Raw genomic sequence first — 24,158 nt, forward strand, 5'->3', positions numbered from 1 at the left:
GAAGAAATTGTACTTTCTCTATTCTTGTTGTTCTGGGTTTGTACCCTCATGGTTGAATGCACTTATTGTAAGTCGCTTTGGATAAAAGCGTCAGCTAAATGAAAAATGTAAATGTAAATGTAACCAAACATTAATCTTCCAACGGTGTGTTCTTTTTCCAGTGTTTGATTACCTCATATATTTTGCATCATTTGAAAGTAAGTAAAGTTGCTCCTGCTGACCTGACATAACCATTATTCCCTCTTCTCCATGTCAGCTGAGAATCCTCATGCTCCTTTCTCAGACTGACTGGAGAATCTCCACCAGCTCATCATGTAAAATGGCGATTTGGACACAGGATACGTACAATTTTAATAAACTTTAAATAAAGAGGGGACCAGTGCTCTGTAGCAGTGGTGGCTTGGAATCATCAACATAAGTGATGTTGTTGATCATGACTTTCACTGAACTTTTAATAGACAGGTGAAACGCTGTTTGTGCAGCAGCGGTGATTTCAGGGCTCTGTGGACTGAGACCTGCAGCCTGTTTTTAATTGCCACGGCTAAATTACTGCTGGTCACTTGCAGAGTTTAAGAAAAAAGCTGCAACCAGCATCACCACAAACAGCCCATTGCAAACAGGCAGGTTTAGGACAAGCACTGCACTAGTTCAATGAAGTTAATGACAAATGATAGTCCCATAGTTTTACTTACTCTCTGCAGCTTTTTAGTTGTTTATTGCTTTTGATTGTGAATTGTAAATTAAGTTAATCAAAACACATTATGTCAGTGAAGTAACATTGTTACGTTTAATTTAGTTTCTTTTCATGCATACACCAGATAAATGGGCTGTAGTGTAACCAGTCAAGCTGCAGTGTCCTGTGCAGACTGCTGGCACGGGGGATTGAGTGACGTTTCTCTCATGTTAGAAAAAGGCACAGGCACTCAAAACATGTACTTACATGTGTATTTTAGGCAAGACTTCTTGTTGAAACTACATCTGCAGCAGATTGTGAAATAAGGTCCTCAGGGACATTCCTGTGAAGTGTCTTGTTCACTCTTAAAGTCTTAATTACCCAGAAACACAAGTATTGTATTTGCTCCTAATGCTTTGAAAGAATCTAATCCCCGGTATGACTAAAGAGATTCCCCGTGCAAACACATTTATATTGAAATTTGCGTCCCCATTTCCAAATGATTTACACTGTCTGAAAGGCATGTCACAAACTGGAGATTGTGCACAATTCGCAGAATTATCACAAAAGTTGTGTTGAGTCACGACGGCCTAATTGACGAGGGAAGTGGCTTTAGTTTCCGATTCAGTGGATCTGGATGTAAAAGTCAAACACGCTGAGTGCCTCCTCAGCAGCGACAAATAAAGTGTCAAAAAGCTGTGTGGCAGCTGTTCCGTCCCCGAGGACACCACCACTCTTATGGGGTAAACCTCATTTATAAGTGATGGAACGCCGACGCAATGCCACACGTTACCGCGGCTCCACACATGACCACACACGCTAACACCACTCAGGCTGTGATGAACTTCGGACTGACATCTCAGCGGTTAATGCACTTTGCATATCGCTGCTCTCAGCCACTTTCTGTGTGGCGCGACCAGACTGTATATTAAGATTGACAACAAGGCTAAATCCTTTAACGAGAGCTTTGGGTGTGCAGATTTTATCTTGTTTCCAAACGTTTTGCTGCCGCAGCATAAATCACTAAAACCTTTTCATCCATGTTAGTGGATGGGACATGGACAAGACATGTTTCTCAAAGACGGTTTCTGACATTGTGCTTGTTTTTCTACTATGTTTGGTTTCAGTTTGTTATATGAGGCTGTAAAAACAGGGTAAAACATCATAATTGAAAGCTGAGACTGACTCGATTGGACCTTGCTACCGCAGTTCCATCTCCCCCGATCGCTACTGTCCAGAGTCCGGCTCCAAACACACACAAGATGGCATTGTTTGTATCTGGGATATTTTGGCCTCATTTCTGGATAGTGGGAGTGGAGACGCGTTACAACACGTTACACTTGGTCTTTTCACACTCTGTAAACCAATGACACCTCTCATGGTTGACATGATTTTCAAAGATTGTCCCATAATGCTCGAGGATGTTCTGTTTCCAGCAAAACGCTCAATATGGAAATCAGGGCAAATGTGTAAAACAGGGAAATCAAGTTTTTATGTGTATTAGTAATATTGGTACTACATGCACGGGTGAGAATGTGGGGAGGGAATTACATTTTTGTGCAGTGGTGAGTTTTACAGTGTGCACTTTATGCTACAATGGTGTAAATGTAGAATTCAGTCCTCAGCCGGCTTCCTAGCACCGACTTATTAGCCGTTGCGGTTTCACCTCGACAGATGCAGTGCAACATCCGGACATTAGAATCCCTCCACTGCTAAGTACACGTTTCCACCGTCTGAATGGCATGGTATTCAAATCATATTGTTGTTACTGATCCATTGGACAGACAGGAACACTCAAAGTCAATCCGCAAAACAAATTTAGTCCAAACACCACAGATGCTCATCACCTGACCTGACTTCTCCTCCACTTCCATCTCTCTCTGTGTGCAGCACGTTAGCCCCCACCGCCAATTTCCAAGATAAACTCAAACGATTGTTCTGCATGTACTCATGTTTTTATTTGTAATGCAGCCCGATCCCAGCCATTCATCAAGCTAAGCAGGAGAGATAATGATCCCCTTTGTGCTCTGCTTCTGCTGCATGTGTGGCTTTTCTGCAAATATTGCTTAGACGACATGACATCTCACAGATAAGAACAATAACCGGGCAAATATTAGTTTAGAGCTGTGGACTCTGGTTCTCAGTAAAGCATACCTGCTGACATTTACTGTGATGGATAGTATTGTACTTTGCTGTTTGGCAGCAAAGTACAATACTATACTGCTTGTTTGTGGATGTATTGGTTCATTAATTATTATACGGCTGCAATAAATCAGTCCTGTGTCAACAACGGCAAGTAATTTTGTTTTTTTAAGTTTTTACGACACTTTACAAAAAGCTTTATGACTAATTTACATTATGATAGTTCACAATCTCAGTGTCTTTGTGTGTGTACTATCTAAGTTCTCTTCTTAGCGTGTTGGCATTCTTATTATTATTAATTATCATATAAGACAAAATAAGATTGGAGTACCAGAGTATTGTAATGAATTGAAAATTTGACCTGATGATATCAAAAGATGAAATGCTGAGGCTTCACCAAAGAGAATTTATCCTGAGGGGACACGTGAATATCTGTTACATTCATTTCGTGGCAATTCATTTGATAGTTGTTGAGAAATGTCACTAAAAACAAAAATCTGAAGTCATTGTGAAGCATCATCTTGGAACCATTACTGTTCAATTGTACAGGTCCTTTCCCTAGAATCTAAATATAATAATAATACATTTGGTCTGGTGGAATAAATACTCCTACTACTTTTAGAAAGAAAGTCCTGAATTCAACGTTAAGCAAAAGTCTTCTAAAGTTAAAGTAATCAAAATACATACATCAAATGCAGTAACACATAGGCTGCACTTTAATATCACAGCAAAGTTGTGCAGTTACTACCTGCATTTTATACAGGTTCGTAGCTTACTCTAAAATGTATTTTATTATATAATTTATTGGTAATTCAGAATTTGCAAAGAATAATTTCAAATTTCAGGTTAATGTATTGGAATAAAAAGTTCTAAACTAAATATTTAAAAAATCCGTTCTGTTAGCAAGGCAGGGCGAGTATCCGTTATAAGTCTTGAAAGGCCAGTCGCACTTACTCGCTTAATGATGATGCTGGTAGAAATGCGAGTATAATCCTTAGTTAATGATATACCTTATCTGATAATCCCGCCCGATAAAGATTCCCTGAGGAATATTCCTTAATCCCCACGATCAACAAGGAGGTTTTAGAGGTTGTCTTCATTCTCTCTTGTCAAGAGTCTCTTGCTTTTTGAGCATATGCAGCAGACCAGGCCTTGTCTGGGGCGGAGGGTAACTGTTTGATTAATGGTATACGATATGGTAAACGCAGTTGGGTGGTCAGGTTGCTGCTTTAGTTTGTTTAAACTTCAGGATGACATCAAATCCCATACAGCAATAAGGACGGGACTGGAAACTTGAAAACGATTAAAAAGGTTGTTTTGTACATGAGCACGTGCTCTGCTTCCTCCCGCATGAGTTTCATGTTCGGCAATTAAACCCCAAAACACTTTTTCGCCATTCAAATTAAAGATCACATTTCTCCTAAATAGGGTGTCAAGCATCCAGGCTAATTAGCTTATCAAGAGTGGAGACAGCAGTGAGCAGTGTTTGCTGCTGAAGGCATCGCTCTCATGTTACAACATGCGGACTCGCCCTCTCGTCTGTGAAAGCATCATGAGAGTCGTTCTGTCGCAGGGGGGCAGCATCTTGTGGGCATCAGGAGTCAGACTGGGGAGTAGCTCTCTCCCTGTAGTATTTAAAACCCTGTTGCAGTGGCGAGGAAGAGCGTCCTGTTTGCTCAGCTCGTCAGCAGCATCACGCAAACACAGTGAGTACACTTTAGCTCCTTCTTTAACGCTCAAAACTTTACAGTCATGGAAATGTACGGGCGAGTTTGGATGCTTACAAATGTTTTCATTGAGGAAAATATGTTTTTGTTCAAAGTTACTTGAACTTAAAATGTAAACTTAACTTAAGACTGCAGCGTGTGTTTAACATCCAACAGGTGTGCACACTGAACACAGCAACTCATTTAATATGCTCTACATTCATTTGAGATAATCATATTATTTATAAAGTTTTGCATTAAGTTTTATAATCACTGTGTTTTAAGTTCCATGGTCAATTGTCTAATAGTTGAGCCTCTTTAAATTAGATTTTTGTTATTTTGCTGAAAAAATTGTTTCTTCATTAGGAATCTGTCTATTATTGAAAGTGTTCTGAGTAATTATAGTACATAGTTATGGTTCAGACTGAACTATAAAAGCACATTTCTACATGCAAGGATGTTGCAATTAAATCAAATTTCATCTCCTGCTTGTTCCTCAGCTGTGGAAATCGGTTTAACATGTGCCCATTAGTGCGCTTCCTGCACACTCGGCTTCTGCAAACAGATCAGTTGCAGGTTCATTTACAAAGGACAATGAGACTTATTTACCGCTGATGATCGGAAATGAGGAATCAGCAGGGAGGGTACATATACGCTGGGTCATTATCAAAGTCACCAAATTAGAGGAAAACAAGGCTGTAAACTTCCTTCTGTCATACATGGTTCCATAGAGGATGTATGAGGTGCAGATGACAGGTGCCCACCGCACATTCTTTATGAATCATCGTTTATTTTATATTGTGGTCACGACTTAAGTGCAAGGCTGAACCGAGTATTTAATAATTGATGGATCATAATGGATTTTTTGGGTGGAAATTATTTGGCAATATCATATTACAAAAATCGCTTGCATATGTGGTTCTTCCTTGGGAGAAATAACACCAGCCTACAAGTTTGTTTTCTTAATTTTCATGTCATGCACATGAAACATGGGTTTATGGGACACAAAAAGCACAGTTTCAGTGCTCTGTCAATTATTTTACACCTCATGAACCAAGAATTCTGCCCTCTTTCCCAAGCCTCGCAAATAAAATCTATACAACCAAACTAAAACAAAACTTCCCTGACTGAAGCACACCTTTAAAATCCTTCAACCAATAGAAATGAGCACAAATTCAAAAGAACAACTCTTGTGTCCTCATACCCAGGACAGTGAAACAAAAAAGTAGAAGTAAAACAAAAGATTAGAATATAGCTATTCTTTATGAGACAATAACTTTGGTATTTTGATTTATGCCATGTATCAAAATACCAGTTGGCTCCTGATCTCTGTAATTTCACTAAATAATCTGTTTTTGTGTATCTACCACACAGCTGTTGCATATAGGGTGAATCCTTATGAAGTCACCTGAAGCCCACATGTTCTAGTAAGAGCTGCACTTTTGCCTGCTGGTTGTTTTTCTTCATTTGCAGGTAAGAACAATCTATTGCCAATCTGCAGAGCTGTCTGACAAGAGTTGAATTAAATCAATCGCCATGGTGACCATGGTCGTTAAGGGTTAAAGTTAATTATTGATCTCTAATCTGGAGATCGGAGTCAGAGTTGTGCTGCTCACCTTAAAGCAGCCAGTAAGCGCCTGTCTGTTGAGAAGTGGTGTTTGAGCAAAGTTGTACAGAAATGTGATTTAAATCAAAAGTGAGCAACAGAAACAGAAAATAATTTCCTCAAAATGTGACTCCCGACATAGCTGCTGTTTTGACCTGAGAAACAATTTCGATCAGTCACAGTGTACACCGAAAGGAAAGCGCCGCGGCATAAGGTCGAGAGGAATTTCCGACATAAATGCACCGTGGTAATTCACCCACCAAAAAAATGTCACATGTCGTTTGGCCCTTATGAATGTGACCGAGGGGCCTCGTGTGCGACACAAATTGCAAGGTCTCCCTCAGTCGCGCTCACACAGGATCACGCAAGGACACCTGGGACGGATTCAAACACGCTGCCCCCCAGCTGTGAAGAACATAATTGCTTTCTTCAAACAGAGGGGGCTTCGACCTCCGAACACTCGGCAGATCTGAATGCCCTTCTGGGTGGAGTCAAAGTCATCTGTACCCACATCCCCTCGTGGGATACACTCCTCAAGAGGAGTCTATGGTTCAAGGCGTCATCTGCCCTCTCTGGCACACAACACTTTATGTTTCCCTCGCGTGTAAACAGGCTTTGTGTGCTCGGTTACTGTACAGGACCTAATTGAAACTATCTTTGTTGTGCGTGTGTGTGTGTGTGTGTGTGTGTACGTGGTTGTGTCTAGACGCATGTCACTGTCGTCCCTCTACATGAGGGCTCGTCTCCGCAGAGGTTCTGTTGAATGATGAACTTCAACAGGGAGCTGAGCTCGTATACGTGTGTGGTAGCAGAAGACGATCCCGCCCTGGCAAGCCTAAATTTGTTTGAGGTGAAACTGACATGAAACTGTACGAAAAACTTACATATATATATATATATTGAAAAAGATTGATTTTTATGAGGTCAATGGACAAACAAGAAAAACCAAACGTTTCTAAAAGACATTTTAAGACGTGATGTCTTTCTTCTGCAAGTCTTTAACAATGTAAGTTATGTAACACTGTATCACTAATCCCAGTTCTGTGCAACCTTAAAGAAAGTCATTGTGAAGAGCCGAATACAGACCTGATTGTATAATAATGTTACGTGAGTGCAGTGAAAATTGGACAAATATCTCTTATATCATCTATTACATCAGAAACCACACAATGGCGATTGTTAAAATATCTCTTGGTCCACGTGGATAGACGTCTTTTCCACTTCTCTTCTCCATTATGTTCTAGTTGGCCGAGAAGGGCGACCTCGCTCTCCTTCAGAACCTGGTGAGGAAGAGCCCAAAGGTCCTGAGTGAGAAAGATGAATGTGGAGCGAGTGCCCTTCATCACGCTGCCGCAGGGGGCCACGTCACCCTCATCCGATTCATCACCACTGTCATAGACTCACAGGGTAAGCATGCCTCAGTCATCGATCATAAGCTGCACTCCAGCACAGGTAAAATATGTGGATCGTGAATCACCATAATTCTGCCTCTAAGTTACTGTATCGAACGGAGTGTTTGATTTGTATCTGGCACGTGTAAGAGGTGGAAGTACACAAATCTTTATGTATTCACATTTTTGTGTGTGTGTGTTTGCGTGTGTGTGTGTGTGTTTGTGTGTGTGTTTGTGTTGTCATGTCCTCTCCAAGAGCTGAACAGTTGTGATGAGCAGGGCAACGTGCCCCTACACTGGGCAGTGGAGAGGAACAAAGAGGTGAGCTGCAGGGCTCTTATGGACCTGAGGGCCAACCCCAACATCCTCAACACGGCCCTGCTGTCCCCTCTGCACCTGGCTGTCAACCGCGGACACAACAACCTGGTGGAGGTGAACAGGCTAAAAGTGTTCAAGTGAAATAAGGGTTTTCTCAGTGATAGCAAGGTCATTGCAGAGGTGTTTCACACACCCGATACGCTGATCATGTTCAAATACGTGCACATACACAGTAAACTTACACATCATAATATATCGATCATAAACCATATATAAAGACGGACGGTGCATCTCCACTTCCTCCTACTATACAGGAATGAAGCTGAAGTAAGTCAAATACAATCAATGCCATCTTGTTTAAAGAAAAGAAAGAGTCAAAGTCACCTGCTGTTAATCATTACTTTTCACATTTACAGCAACAAGTCGTCCATCTTTAATTACAATCTGCTATGGTATAGATATGAATGACACAGGACTTTTTTCCTGCCAGTGCTGGTTATACATGATAGTTAAAAGCGCTCTCTGATGGACCCATCATACCAAAAAGTTGTCTTGATTGTGGGCTAAAGGAGAAAGAATGTAGCCTTGAAATCTCTCTCTATTTTTTTTACATAATATCTTTGTAACCACATGAACTTGTCATTGCACGCTTGTTGTTTTCTAAAGTCATCTGGCAACTTTTTACATGACTGACAAAACCGGACTTAACGGTCTGCTTGGAAAGTCTTTGTAATGTCACCCCCATGGCATTTGGCTGTTGTCCACAAACTGACACAGGTTGCAGTCACAGTATGGTGGAAGATGAAGGACGCACATATGCATATACATACGCGTATATAGAGGACAAGCTGGAGATCACTGTTAAGTCTTCATCTCTGCCCCCTACAGCTGCTGCTGTCTTACACTGCCACAAACTGTAGTCTTGAGGGAGACCTTGGGAACACCCCGGTGATACTGGCCTGCTCTGTCAATAACTGTGAGGCTATACGCATACTGGTGTGTACAAAATGTTTTTGTTCAGTTGTGTTGTACCTTCAGTCTTTAAAGGAAAACTGCCTGTCAGTACAAAACAGATTACTTAGCTCTTCTTTAAACTGACAGTCACTACACTGCGGTTTTGTCTCTGACAATGAATTGTCTCTGTTTGTCTTCCTCCCCATCAATTCCCCAATCTGTCAAAGTTAAAGCATGGAGCGCGGCTCTGCCAACAGAACAAGCTCGGCCATTTTCCCATCCACGCAGCTGCCTTCGCAGGTGCAAAGAAAGCCATGGAAGTGATCCTGAAGGCCGGTAGGACACAATGAATGATCTATCATCAAAAAGCTGAAAGTGCTGACAATAATGAAAAAGTTTTCACAAGGCCGAACTGCACATTAGGCTGATAGATAACAAGAGAGTTCACCTCAGTCCGCAGAGACAAATTCTCATGGCACTTTGTCTACAGGCTAGATGCCACAGATTGACAGTGGGTTTATCCACAGTGGGAGGTCGCTGGGTAAATCTTGTGTTTTTGGAGAAAGGCTCAGTCAGGGGGACAAAATATTTATGATGACTCTGCTATTGTATGGCAAGAGAATTAATGGGTTCTTTTTACAGTTTGTGAAATCCCACCGAGAAGCTCAGGAAGAACAGATTCAATTGCTCATTACTTCCTTTTACTAAAAAAAAAACAAAGAACCTAAATGTTAATTTCATGCAAAAAAAAGGGGTCCTGCAATTGAAATTCCCTTGAGAGCTTGTTAGCAATAAAAACAAATATGCTTATACCAACAAGCATTAACTACAGTATTTACAATTAAGAAACTGTTTCCTTATTCCCCGTAGGAGAGGAGTTTGGCCACTCAACTGTAAATCACATCAACTATTTAGACAAGTCAAAGAGTAGTCCCCTCCACCTGGCTGTTCATGGTGGGAATATTGAAGCCATCAGCCTCTGCATTGCCACTGGGGCCAAAGTTGACCAGCAACAGGTACTGAAAGCACTTCATTGGTTTACACTTCAGTAAATTTAGGGTACATCCATGCTACTAAGTTTTTATTTGAAAACGCATCAACTCTGCTTACGTATACAACTAGTGTCCATACTACTCCAGAGTTTTAGAGCCAATAAAACAGAGAAGTCTGGACGCTGCTGTCCCCATTTTAGTTTGAAAACTGGGGGGGCTACTTTTTCGTCTGGGCGAGCAGAAACTGAGATGTTTGGAATCAATGACGTTGCTGATTAGGTCTTTCAGTCACAACGTAGCCTTTGCTGATTTGTCAGGCTCCTATCATGTGACAGGAACAAAACAACCATTAGCCTTGTCTACCAGTGTAGAGTGCAACATGGATAATCAATTACAAGTGTAACTGACCCTGTGGTCTTTGTTAACAGTTGTTGTTCAGTGAAATTCTGCATTTTACAATGATACAACTGCTCGGAACCAAATGCTTCCAGTGTTTATGTGTGGTCACATGATATGTGTTTTCAGGTGTGTTCGTATGGTCCTGGATTAAAACCGAACAATACATACACACCTGGGAGCTACGGACGTGTGATCATTCCATGCTATGTCAGATTTGCATTGTTTTCGAATCTCGATCTCATTCGCCTACATGTGTAAAGTGTTCCCTGGCAAAGGGTTGCAACCTCGAACATCAGTCTCATCAGGCCCATCTGGGAGTGATCGTTGTGTTTTGCCCTGGGCTAGTGGCCAGGGCGACAGCAGGAATAGTGAGTACAGTAATAGCTTCAGTTGGCTAAATTGATACAAATTACCTCCATTTACACTGTGGAGCCGAGAGGAGCGATCACTGGCCTCCTTCTGCCTGTCCTGGTTATCTCATTAAAGGCTTGTGTTACAGTCCCCGGTGTTCAGACAGCAAGTCTGGGAGATACTTTGCTAATGCTAATACACATGGGGGGGGAAGTGTACATGCACACGAGAGCCTGCGTGCGTGCTAATTTGAGTGTGTTTATGTTCTCCTCTGTCCAACTCAGTATGTCACTGTGTCGCCGTATGGAGCAGACACAAGCATGTTTGAAGAGCTTGTGAATATTCATAACTCATAACGCTTCCATGTCCGATGCGTTCCAGAATGACAGGTCCACGCCGCTGCACTTGGCCTGTACCCAGGGTGCGACTGAGGTAGTCAAACTGATGCTCTCCTCCTTCGACCAAGTGGAAGACATCATCAATCTAACTGACGGGGCATGTCAGACCCCTCTGCACAGGTGGGCTTCACCTATCCCTCCATCACTGGGACTAATTCATTAATCACGCTTGTGGCGGTCCAATGCTCGTGTTTATACCTGAACACTGAGCTTACCATTGAGGACTTAAAAATCATAGTTTGACATGTAAGCAAATAATTTTGTTTGCTTTTTCGTCAAGAGTTAGATATTTACCATGAGTTGCTATGTGTGTGTCTTGGCTGGGCTCAGTGACTGGAGTCAATACTGTGAAACTGCCAGCCAACCAATATAAATTCCTGTAATGCAAAGAACGTTGGCATATAATCACCTGTAAAACCATAATACTATAATTTTATGACACAGAGCTTGTTCATTTGTCAGCTTTAAGAGGCTCTCGCATAGAGCCAGGCTAGCTGTTTCCCTCTGTTTACAGTCTTTATGCTAAGCTACACTAACAACTGCAGGCTGTAGCATATGTTGATTGTACAGTCGCATCGATCTTTTCTATTAAATCTAGATATAACATGTCTTCACAACATCACTAACAAATACTCGTTAGCACTGATTCTAGCCCCTATTAAAACATACACCCAATGCATTCACTGCATATAGATTTGTGATTATTGTCCCAACAAAGTTGCACCAATCAATCTGCATTATAACAGCTCTGCAACACTGTAATAAACAAAGAACATAAGATATAAAAAGCTTGGCAGGGCCGGCAGAATAATGAACTTTAATTGGGGACAATGATAATGAGGAATGCATAATAAAGATATGCTTCCTACATTAACTTTATCTAAAAGCTATTTGTGTTGGCACATACAGCAGCAGAGTAAGAGCCGCTACGTGGTAAAGGGGTCAGACCGTTGTGAGAATGTGTTTTGTTGTTTCTTTAATCTGGAAACAAAAAGTCCTCCTCCAATTACCCCTCCCAAACTGAATGAAGGTCTCACTTATATCTGCTTTAACAACAACAGCAATGCTCCTATTGTCCCCCAGTTACAGCATTATCTGTGGTTTGCAGATTTCAGTTGTTGAAATCATCTTTCCTCTACTTATGAGAGAGAATACCACAAGAATACCAGGAACTAGTTGTTAAAACACGTCACTGAATCATTACTATCCCGCAGCTAAGAGTTGTAACGACAAAGGTAAATCTGCTTGTTATGTCGTGCTTTGCTGCAGCAGAATCAGAACGTCCTTATTTGACATCTGACAACAAGACCTAAACTCATAAAGTCACATGGTGTGCGGCCCGTTCAAGTCAACTGTGTTTACTTTTCCAGGGCAACAATATTTGATCACACAGAGCTGGCCGAGTATCTCATTTCTTTGGTAAATATGACACACACACACACACACACACACACACACACACACACACACACACACACACACACACACACACACACACACACACACACACTTTTCACAGCAGTTATCCACAGGAAATTTCTGACTTCATTATCAGGTTTTATCAATCTTAGGTGACAGAAAAGACAGAAAAGCTGCATTTCTTTGTCGTGAATACTGAAAATGTGCAAATTAATTTTTGCATCTACTCCGCAGAGTGTTTATAAAGATGGGTGTTGCATCTCCAGTTCCTCGCACTATAAATGCAGCTAAAATATCCCACATACGAATGCTGCCATTTTGTCAATTTGGAGCCACAGTCGCGATCGGGCGATGGAGCCATAGTAGAGCGACTGACAAATCACGAATCAGTCTCAGTTGCCAATCACGATGTTTAAACCATTTTTTTAAGCATCAAGCAACTAATTAAAACCAAAGTTACTGCTAAAAATTAACATTTGAAGACAGGGGCGCCGCTAAAGATTTTGGGCCCTGGTGGTCCCAACCACTAACATGGAAGAGGCGGGATTTATGACCTATATTGCAGCCAGTCACCAGGGGGTGATCAAGATGATTTGGGCTTTATCCAATGTTTATATACCATCTCCAGTCTGAGTGGCTTCACTGCTCAATTGCCACCAGAAAACGATTAGCGAATTCAAACACACCTCTCAGTTCAGTAGAGGTTAATAGCAGAATACCTGTTGCTTGCAGACCATCTGTCACCACTTGTTACACTCAATGGTCCAATTACACAGAACTATGTTGCTAGGAAAACAAAGAACTTTTATCTCCCGTCAACTCATTCTGTTAGCAAACACTGCAGCGGGAGACAAACTGAGCGTGTTTGTCTCTGAAATGCCCGACAGAGTGACATCACCTGGCAACGAACACTGACCATCATTCAGTATCCGCCCTGTAAGATGGTGTTTTAATCTGTTATTTCACTATACAGGAGTAATGTCAAAGTGTTTTTGGCACAAGTAATCCAACATTTGCTCAGTGTTGACTCCCCCTCCCCTACTGTGTCTGCCTGCTCATGCATGGCACATTACACATTTTAATCATGCAAGTGGACAGAGGCATTATGTGTTCTGGTTGTCCGTCTGTCTGTGGAACTACCCATCCTATTCTTGTGAATGCGATATTGAATTTCTTCAAATTTGGTACACACATTCACTTGATGAACTGAAGTTTAATTGCCTTGTGAACGCGTTATCTTAGGAACACCTTGAGAGAATCCTTTCAAATTTTGCTCAAATGTTCACTTTGACTCATAGATGACCTGATTAGATTTGTGTGGTCAAAGGTTAATGTCGCAGTGGCCTCGGTAGTTATTTCCCAACATACTTAAAAATAATCTTCACAATCAAAATGCATCGGAAAAGGCCCATTTCATTTCATTCGCGGTGCATGTCTGAACTTACGCAGAGCATGAATTACTTAAATTTTCATTTCACTGTGTGTTACCATTGATGTGGTGACTGATATGGTAATGTTAAGGTTTTAGTGTACTGTCTACTCAGGGTGCAGACCTAAACCGCATTGATTGTAAAGGAAATTCCCCTTTGCTGCTGGCCACGAGCTGTGGAGCATGGAAAACTGTGTCTTTGCTGCTGTCGAAAGGTGAGCCACATTTTTGTATTTTACCATAAGTAATGCTCATATGAAATGCAGGCTGTGCACACTCATGATTTTATATATGTTTAGGGGCGTATGTAAATGCGACAGACAGATGCGGTCGTAACTTCCTCCACCTGGCCATTCTGCAGCCTAAGGGTCTGAAGAATCTTCCGCAAGAACTGCTGCAGGTACTGTCGATCAGAGTCGTCTGTTTGCTTATGCATGTTATGCTGCTTAGGTAAAGATGTCATCAAGAGATTGAAATCCAATTTCTGTAATGGCTCGTTCAATTTGCCTTGAGCCTCAGCTGCATGTGTTGAAGACCAGCGGATGAGGTTCTTTACACTCTCACTTAGCCAGATTATAGTCCTTTAAGATATTGAAAGGTTTATCTATAATAATAATAAGCTATAGTCCTGCCAAAGCCCTCAAATGAGCCACAGATAAGGGTGATGTATTTACATTTAATGATTATTTTCAGACAGTGTGTGAATACAGTCACTGTACAAATATCATTACAAAGCTTTATTAGCTTATTTATAAAATGTCAGTATATGTGTATATGGGTGTGGGTGCTGTAACTTTAGCTATAAAAGTTTGACATTTATGCTGAATGACTGCTGCAGCAGACTCAAGTCTTTTGGATTTGTGCATTGTTAAATCAACGTTACCGTAAAATGTTCGTCATAATGTCTCAATGCAATGGACTCTATAATGTTTTTGAACTCCAGAACAACAGTGTGAAGGCGCTGCTGAGCTGCGAGGACAACGACGGCTGCACCCCTCTCCACTACGCTTGCAAACTGGGTATCCATGACTCAGTAAAGAACATGCTGGGCCTCTCGGGGAAGGTCGGCCTTGCATGCAAGTCCAAGGACAAGAAGTCTGCATTGCACTTTGCCGCCCAGTGAGTTCAATTGGTCCCTGAGGGCATCAGGGCTGTCCATACCACTGGACTAAACAATAATGATTTGAGTTGCTTAGACTTTGCAAATTTCATCATAGAAGTAGCAGCGATGTCACTGCTACAGGCCAGTGTGGGATGTTCCTGTTATTTGGCTTCTTTTATAATATTCACACCCACAGAAAGTATCCCACTGTATTACTGTTAAAACTGTGGAGCTCTTATTTAATACATTACTCAGTTTCCCTGTCTAAAGAATGCACTTTCACAAGCAGCTTAAAGGTTAGGTAGGTAATCCTGGAAAAACTAGCAAGAGCGGGCTACACTTTGAAAAATGCGGCCCACTCGTCCAAGCTTTACCCCCAAAACACATCATTTCACTTTGTCTGAATGAAACGATTTGTTGTGCGAGGCAGACTTTATTTATTTATTTATGTATCGATACATGAAGAGGATTTCAACAAATAATATAAAAATTGTTTCGGAAATTTGCCAACCGTAAATTTCAGGTCAGACAAAGACATTGTTCTAATTACTCTACAATAAGTCTTAAGTTTAAAAGGTGTCTCTTTAAAGGACTTTGACACACAATCTTCCTCAAGGCCTTAAAGACTTTGGTTAAAGACTCATCTTGGTAATTGAATAACAGTGGTCAGATGAAAAATGAGCAGTGTAACCACATTTGAAACCGTTACCCCGCCGCTCAGCTGTGAGAGATGTCTGTACCCTTCCTCCGTTTGAAGATTAACTGCCGTGACACACCTATTACACCGTGACCCGGAGGAATTGTCACAAGAATAGAATTCAATTAGCGTGAAGAAATGCTGCTAATAGTGCGAAATGAGGGGATGTTCGACATTATTGTTATTGATTTTGCTATCATGTTCAGCCATTTTATTAGAGTTGGAGGACGAATGAAGGCCGCGCTGCTATGATATCATACTTTCAGTCATCCACCTGTCTCCACACAAAGTGCTGCCGACCTTTCGTAAAAGGTTGGGAGATGAAGAAAGATCACAGAGCAAGATAATACGTCAACTCTGTTCAGATCTTCTCGCAGCCTGTGGCTCGATTTATCAATGACCCTCGCAAAACTTTTATTCCATATTTTAACGACAGGTTCAAGCCCCACACCGTGTCCTTGAGCAATATGCTAAATCACCAAGAGGAAGTGTCGCTGCCCCCGACCTTTGGCTTTAGTGTGATGTGGGCATTTTCATTTCCGTTTGAAAAAGGTTCTTCTAATTGTGAATCTTCTATTTAAGGTACGGCCGCATCAATACGTGTCAACAATTACTGGAGACCATCACAGACTCTCGTTTGCTGAACGAAGGTGACGGTCGAGGCATGACTCCGCTTCATTTGGCTTCGAGAGGGGGACACACCAAGGTGGTGCATCTGCTGCTGCGTAAAGGAGCTCTCGTTCACAGGTAGATCCACAGCGCAAACATCTGTTCTGATGTATTTCTGCTGTTTGCAGTATTCACATCTGTGTACAGTTTTCTCATGTGTGACGGATTGTGACAAAGTCGGTGAAAAATCGTCTTTTCTCACCATTTGTCACCGGCATCTTCTGATAGATAGATTAGACACAGAGGTAGAGATAGAGATAGCTGAAGACAGATAGACAGAGAAAGAGAAAGAGAAAGAGATAGAGATAGAGATAGAGATAGAGATTGAGAGAGAAAGAGACAGAGATAGAGATAGAGACAGAATAAGATAAAGAGACCGAGAGATAAAGAGCGAGAGAGAGCTAGAAACAAAGAAAGGGATTTAGAGAGAGATGGAGAAAGAGATAGAGAGATAAAAGGCGAGAGAGAGATAGAGAGCGAAAAGAGATAGAAACAGAGAAAGACAAAAATAAAGACAGAGAGATAGAGAGGCATAAAGAGAGAGAGAGATAAATACAAAGACAGACATAGAAAAATAAAGAGCGAGAGACCTATAGAGAAAGAGATAGACAGAGATAGACATAGACATGATGTTGCAGGTTCAAACATTATCTAATAGTTGGCACCTTTGTTCAGAGCCACTATGCATTATTGTCCATGAGAGGGCGCCGCCCAGCATTTCCTGTTTTTTATACTCTTGGTGATGCCATGGATGACATCACTGGGACAAACCAAGGGAAGGGGTTTTCTTTTTCTTTCTTTTGTGATTTTTGAGCAGTAGTAGTCGTGTTTCGATATATTTCATTTTAAAGAGTGACGCGAATGAGCTTCTTTAGTGGGTAAAATAATGTAAAAGATAATAACGATATCTGTGCAGAAGGAGCACTGTGTCTAGTTACCTGCTCATCATGGTTCAGGCTGGAGGTGTGAATTGAACACACTATATAAACAGCTGTAGCCTGTAGTTCCACAGGAGAGGAGAAGTTGAGTTGTCACCAGCATGGTTTGTTTGGGTTGTATAGTTTGATTGTTATTTTGTCTAAGTTACTTGGCGATTGGGGAACACTGTAAATAAAACTATTCACCTGTGAAATTACAAGAAGTCTCCTGAGTCTCCCTGCCTACCATCTTTTTTTATGGCCCCTCGACTCAGACCATCTCACACCAATTCCTGTTGGTTGTTTTTGTCTCGTCTCCAGCGATTATAAGGGCTGGAGCTGCCTGCACCATGCAGCTTCTGAAGGATACACACACACGATGGACATCCTCCTCTCAAACAATCCCAAGTTACTGGATAAAACCGACCATGACGGGGTATGCATTATTATTTCAAAATAGGTCAGACCATAATTAATTTTGCACGAATATGTGTAGGCCACTGTAGTCATTTTGTACAGTTCATGAATATTTAGGTTTAAGAAGAATTGAATATGTTCAGCAGTTTTCAGCTCAGTCCTCAGCCAGGTCACTAATAAATACTGTACAAGTGGCAGTGAATAATACAGTCATCGCTGTTGTATAATAAATCCAGTCTGTCTCCTGTTATTTACCAGAGCACTGCACTGCACATCGCAGCAAAAGAGGGACATGTGGCTGCAGTCAGCATGATGCTGGCTCGGGGAGCGGAGCTCATCCTAAACAAGAACGACACTTCGTTCCTGCATGAAGCGCTGCAGAACGGCAAGAAAGATGTGGTCTATGCGCTAATCGACAGTGACAGGTACGTTGTTAATATCGCAAAAACTGCAGTAGCCTAAAGTTCAGTTTGAAAGAAATTGGACTGCAATTGTTCAGCATTTATCCGACGAGGATGTTTCGCAAAAACCATGTATTTGAGTAAACACTAACTTTTCCTTAAGTTGTCATTAAAGAACAACCCATCCCTTTGCGACAATGCATTTTTCAAGAAATCCAACAGATTTTTAATCGTTTATTGGAGCAGGAGAATTTGTCTCAACCCACTCAGTACTCCAGTTTATTAGAAAAAAGCCAAAATGACCAAATTTTCAGTTACATTCATTTCAGATTTCAGATTCTGGGAGAAGTAGTGTCGATCGATGTCAGGAGTTATTTTCTTCAATGTCATGAAGGTTTAATTTCTAGGTGTTAAGATTGATTTCTGTATTTCTGCCTCCAGATTTGTTGAGGCATTAACAACGTTCACACCTGGCTCAAGTCAGAGATGTCCCATACTAGACATGATCGAGTTTCTGCCTGAGACCTACAAGGTTTGCGACTGACAACACATTAATATCGTACATCTGAGAGAACAAAAATCCTCTTGATTATTGCTTGAGTTCACTTCTGTATCACTCTGCACCATCTCTCACTGTGCTTATGTATTTTCCTCAATAGTACCTGTTGGACCGCTGTGTTAAGGAATCTGATGATGACAACAACAGTCCTGACTACCACGTAAACATCACAACACCATAACACATCCATACATATCTTATATACACATTATTAAATGTACTGTATCTGCCATGCAAAATAAAATAAACAGTTTTAACTCCATGTGGTGTAGATTGAATATAACTTCCAATGGCTTCAAGCTCCCCTCGTAACAAAAAAAGCGGACATTTCCAAGAAGTACCAACCACTGGCTTCACTCAATGTAAGCAACTTTTTCTTATGAGCAAATATGCACCTCCTCTTTGGTTTATAACCAATACTGCAGCCAATCACCAAGCAGCGACCAGGATTATTTAGCTCACCGTTTCAGGAAGCTGTCACGTCATTTATCTTTTATCTTTCGCGGGCCCAGGTGGGAATAAGATGTGAGATGTGTTTTCTGCTCTGCATTATGTGTACACATGTTCATGGACCTGCTGCTCAGTGTTTTCTAAATTCTAACAGTTTCTTTTTCCTTTGTCAACCTTATGAAGCAATTCACTGCGCAATGATTTTCTGATCCCTCTCTCTGCAGGCGATGGTGCAGTACAACCGGCTCGAGCTTCTCGAACACCCTGTCAGCAAAAAGTACCTGACAACAAAGTGGTGTGTATGAACCCCCAGAGAGTGATCGTTTTCATTTGGATATGTTGTGACAGCCAATCAGATTGACTGATTCTCTCTACTCAACTATTTATGCATTATTTACTTTGAATATCGCTCTTCTAATGTCACAACTGACAAAAAACTGTCTGTTTTAATCCACAGGCTTGCATATGGGAGCAAGGCTCATTTGCTCAACATGTTTGTGTACATGTTAGGCCTGATGCCCCTCACTCACCTGATAGTGACTCTGAGGCCCAGCATGAACACCACTGGGGGGGTGCACGATATCATCATGGTGCCCGTTTCTTTCAAAGAGGTACTCATGACATTGCTGATCGGGAATTCAATTAGAGCTCATACGTAGACCTTGTATTATAGATAAACGATTCATGTGGCTTTTAAAGCAGTCCCTCGAGATGAAGTAAATCTCCGTTGTCATTTCACAGCAAAGTGTGGACCGGTCCATCTCTATGGGGATGGTCTTGGCCATGAACATCTATTCCATTGTGAAGGAGGTGGTGCAGATATCACAAGAGGTACTGTGACGCCAAAAAAAAAATGTCATAAGCTCACATAAAGCCGGTGCTCATAAATATGGCTGAGCAGCAGCGGGTCTGTATGGACACAGTAGCGATCAGGTGTGACGGATGAGCGCACTGTGATTTAGGTCTGCAGGATAACTGGGTGACAGCAGTCACAGTGTCACCTCCACACTTGGTCATTTTGATTAGAGCTGTGAGAAACACTGTCATCTCACATTATACGTCCTGTAGTATACAGTTCAAGTGTTTTTTCAATGACACACTGCACCGGCTTCACAGGTCAAGGATATTTCCTCTGTAAAGTTGTTTTATTTGTCACATTATTTTGTTTTTTTTCTTTCGTAAAAGCGCTGGAATTACTTGAAAGATTCGTCCAACAGCACCGACTGGGTTTCTGCCATCTTCTCTCTGCTGTTCATCATCCCCGTCATGCTCAACGTGGAAGGTTCTTTACACTGGCAGGCAGGGGCATTAGCAGTCTTACAATCGTGGATTGGATTTCTCCTTTATCTCCAGAGGTAACGTTCGCTCCCATTTCGTTATCAGGTGTTTTTTAAATGGTGCTCAAGGTAAAAACTGAATTCACTTCCGGTTTCTCCAGGTTTGAGGGCGTTGGAATCTATGTTGTGATGTTTGGAGAGATCCTGAAGACCCTGCTCGGCATCATGATGCTGTTCTTATACCTGCTGTTAGCTTTTGGATTAACGTTCCATGCTTTGATGCTCAACCAGGTGAGAGAAAAAAAACAAATATCAAGTGGCTGTAGGGCCTTTTGCAGTTCACCCATTGAAAATAAACATCATTAATCGTGTGTATTCCCAGTCTAATTCTTATTTTATACTGTGGGTGGATAAAAAGGTAAAAACCTTAGCAAATATTATTTTTAACCCATTGATTTTCAGGATCAAAGTTGACAAAAGTATTTCAAAGTAGTAGTTTGTTGCATTTTCACTTTCACCAAAAGATGATAAGATATATCTCTCAACACTTCTAAAACTCATCAATTAACATGCATGTTTTTTATTTGATCTGTGCAATAAGCAAATTAGCAGTTTTACATGGGGGTGGAGCTGGTCCACTGTCTCAAGTTATAAGATCACAAAAACCAAACCTAGTCCTCCTCCTCATAGCATGAATATTCATTACAAATATCATAACTGTTGGGCCAAAGTTGTCTAAATAATCTGCTCTGTAATAAAGAGATGGGGGGACTAAGCACATTATTGATAAACAGCCGACATCACCATCTTTAGGCCTCGCTCTAATGGTTCAGCAACAGTTGTTTTAGTTTTGTCTCCTGCAAAATCAAACCAGTTTATTGCATATGCTGTGTGTGGCATGTATTCTATGCGTATGTGCTACAATTTACTGCACTCTATTCACAGGGGGAGACATGTCGTTTTATAAAAACAAACATTTTAAACTTCAGGGCATGTGGGCCACCAAGTCGATACATATTTTATTACAATGTCACGTACGATGCATGATGTTGTGTACCTTTTAACTCTGTGAGATACATTTCTTTGTCCCCCCGTCAGGAAGAGTTTGACACCGTGCCACTCTCACTGATGCAGACCTTTGTGATGATGGTCGGGGAGCTGAACTACCAAAGCAACTTTCTGCAAGTTTACATGAAAGACAAGCTTCCCTTCGGTCCGCTGACTTTCACAATTTTGGTGCAATTTGTGCTGCTCATGCCCATACTGCTGGTGAACCTGATGGTAAGTGGGTCTTTACATTTCACAGGATTTCATAAAGCTATGCAAGTAGGTATTGATGCTAAAAGATACATTTCATTGGTGGGGAGGATTCTGCTTGTCGAGTACAATCCACAGTGGAACTCACATATTATAGACAATAATTTAATAAGTATGAACAATAGTATAGTGCGTGATCCATGTATTATATGTATTCATACATTAGATCTATATACTAGATGGTTCTTATTTGTCTTTGGTTGCATTCTAGATTGGTTTAGCAGTTGGTGACATTGCTGAAGTACAAAGAAATGCTGTCTTGAAAAGAATAGCCATGCAGGTATGTATTGAACCAGCTTGTATGTGGTTAGAGTTTTCACCTCCGCCAAGGAGGTTATGTTTTCATCTGCGTTTGCAAAAACCTACTTAACCGATTTACATATTTTACAGGATTTATTATTTACTTTCATTTTGAAATAAGTCATTTCAAATAAAAAGTTGTTGCTTTTTTTTTAGAGGATAATTCAGAAATCTTGATGACAAAAATCCGGCATGTTTAAGGGACCGATATTTATGAGTGTGTGCAATTTGGTGCAGAGCCAAATAGAAATGTGACCGTTGGGCCTTGGTGGAGGATTGTATTCTCTGAGTGCCATTCTAGTTTAAATACGTGTCCAAGATGGACAGCCTATGAAATTCAAAATATGCAGCAAAACCCAACTAAAGCTTCAAGGATATTCAGCTTGTAATACAAACACAGCCTGTAAGATTAAGATAATTTCATATGACAGATTTACTTTACTTTATTGACCCCAGATTCAACTCCACACTGCTCTGGAAGATAAGCTCCCTTACTGGTTCCTGAAGCGAGTCGACAAACCCTCCATAACCATCTACCCCAACCGCAAGTGCTCCCGGGTACTCTCCGAACAGATACTCTGCAACATATTGATTTGTCTCTCTAACTTGTGTATGTCAGAAGGATTTTCCCCCTCATTCACCCTGACCATCTTTTTTTACAGAACTTTTTACAGCAATTATTCTTTAGGACTGAGGAGCCAGCTGAAGTTTGGAGTCGTGTGCAGGCCAAGTCTCAGAGCTGCACCGTGGTAGAGAAAGAGCTGAGGAAGCAGAAGAGCAGGTAAAGCACACAGCGGAACACATGGTGATGATACGAGAGTGTGTTCTTCAATACATTGATTCATGAAATAAAAAATTACCTTTGAGATTATAGATAACGGATACAACGAATTGCTTTAAGGCGACTAAAATGGTTCATGATCTCATGCATAGGTGACAAGTCACTGTGCTGAAGAGCAATTAATGGTTGTTCTTGATGCATGAGCAGCCCCTAGTGGATTTAAAGAAACAAAGACTGTGGCCAGGTCAAAGAAAGATGTGTCCCTTTTCTCTGATTAGCTATGAAACCATGCAGGAGCATCGCTTCTAGAAGCCTGAACACAATTCCACACAAATGAAGGTCTGCCACTGAATAACACAAACCGACATTCTCCTCTGCAGGATGAAAGAGATGTCGAGTCTGCTGGAGAAGCAGCACAGCCTCCTGAAGCTCGTCATCCAGAAGATGGAGATCGTCTCGGAGGCCGAAGATTCCGACGGCCCCCCGGACGTCAAGGGCAGCATGTGGCCGACTCTGAGTCGGGCTCAGTCGAGAGGACACGCCGTGTCTCGCTGGGTCCCGCTGATGAAGGCCATCGATTGAGGAAAAATAAGAATAGTGATACAGAAGCAATTATCTAACCCTACAGAATGAAATATCACCACATTATGCAGGTAATCGTGGCATTATTACTTGACTACTGCACGATGTTGTTCGGTTAAATCAAGCGATAGCCTTTGTGAAGCTTAAATTCATCTAATATCTACATATATTCAATCAAGTGCAATTAACTAAGTAACTGTTGTGTGGTTTTTAAAGAATTAGAGGTTAAAGACTAAATACTGTTGCATATGGAGTTTAAGTTTATAGTCATAGTGGTGTTCCAGTAAATTACATAATATATGATATGAGTAACTTTTAACTGGGACTCACTGATGAATAAATATCCTGTAGCTGTGTGGATGCAGTGTTTCCATACGTTCATACGCCTTTCTGTGAAATATGTGCTTCTCCATCTATTTAATACAATGTGTCACCTCCACCTTGACATTAAACATTTATTCAAATGTAAAAATAAAAAGGAAGGTGTGTTTTATTATTAGTTTTGATCAAATTTTGTATTTACAATACAGGCATAATTAATGGCTGCAATAAGAGCTTAAAGGAAAATCTCCCATGTTTTGGTTTGTTGCTGGTGTGGCAAAAATTCATTTTTTTTTTTTTTATCACTGCAGAATAATGATTTATATCAAATCTTTACATCTCGCAAAGACAGTGTTTTCAAAAGAGACGGATAAAAACGTGTTGTCTGAACCTTCAAATGTTCAAAGATAGAACATTCTAGAATATTCTCTTTATTATTTCAGTCTAGTGAAGAACTGACAAGAACTTTTCTTGCAGCTGGAAAAGTGATGTGTAGCCTATTGCCGGTTCAGGGAAGAATTTAACACTTCTCAATCGAAACATGCGGTGTAGACATAGGTCTGAGTGAATCCTATGTAAATTATTAATTA

The 24,158-nt window shown here is 41.0% G+C and overlaps 1 protein-coding gene across 3 annotated transcripts; it reads left to right on the forward strand.

Annotated features, from left to right (window-relative positions):
• Positions 1-4,302: 4,302 nt before the first annotated feature.
• On the forward strand, positions 4,303-23,725 carry trpa1b (transient receptor potential cation channel, subfamily A, member 1b). 3 transcript variants are annotated; one of them, XM_035143033.2, is made up of 29 exons: positions 4,303-4,521; positions 5,896-5,994; positions 6,834-6,977; positions 7,372-7,534; positions 7,775-7,950; positions 8,725-8,832; positions 9,018-9,126; positions 9,661-9,806; positions 10,914-11,050; positions 12,301-12,349; positions 13,894-13,993; positions 14,078-14,178; positions 14,722-14,897; positions 16,160-16,324; positions 17,485-17,599; positions 17,839-18,005; positions 18,423-18,513; positions 18,641-18,700; positions 18,813-18,902; positions 19,215-19,285; positions 19,448-19,601; positions 19,732-19,821; positions 20,176-20,345; positions 20,429-20,558; positions 21,366-21,548; positions 21,796-21,864; positions 22,341-22,442; positions 22,547-22,665; positions 23,046-23,725. In XM_035143033.2, the coding sequence occupies exons 3-29, from the start codon at positions 6,891-6,893 to the stop codon at positions 23,245-23,247; spliced, it is 3,330 nt and encodes a 1,109-aa protein (XP_034998924.2). In that variant the 5' UTR covers positions 4,303-4,521; positions 5,896-5,994; positions 6,834-6,890; the 3' UTR covers positions 23,248-23,725. The 3 variants fall into 3 exon arrangements, with proteins under 3 accessions (XP_034998924.2, XP_047193863.1, XP_047193862.1); XM_047337907.1 differs by lacking the exon at positions 8,725-8,832; XM_047337906.1 differs by lacking the exon at positions 5,896-5,994.
• Positions 23,726-24,158: the final 433 nt, after the last annotated feature.

The sequence above is a fragment of the Hippoglossus stenolepis genome, chromosome 19, assembly GCF_022539355.2.
Source record: "Hippoglossus stenolepis isolate QCI-W04-F060 chromosome 19, HSTE1.2, whole genome shotgun sequence".
NCBI lineage: Eukaryota > Metazoa > Chordata > Actinopteri > Pleuronectiformes > Pleuronectidae > Hippoglossus > Hippoglossus stenolepis.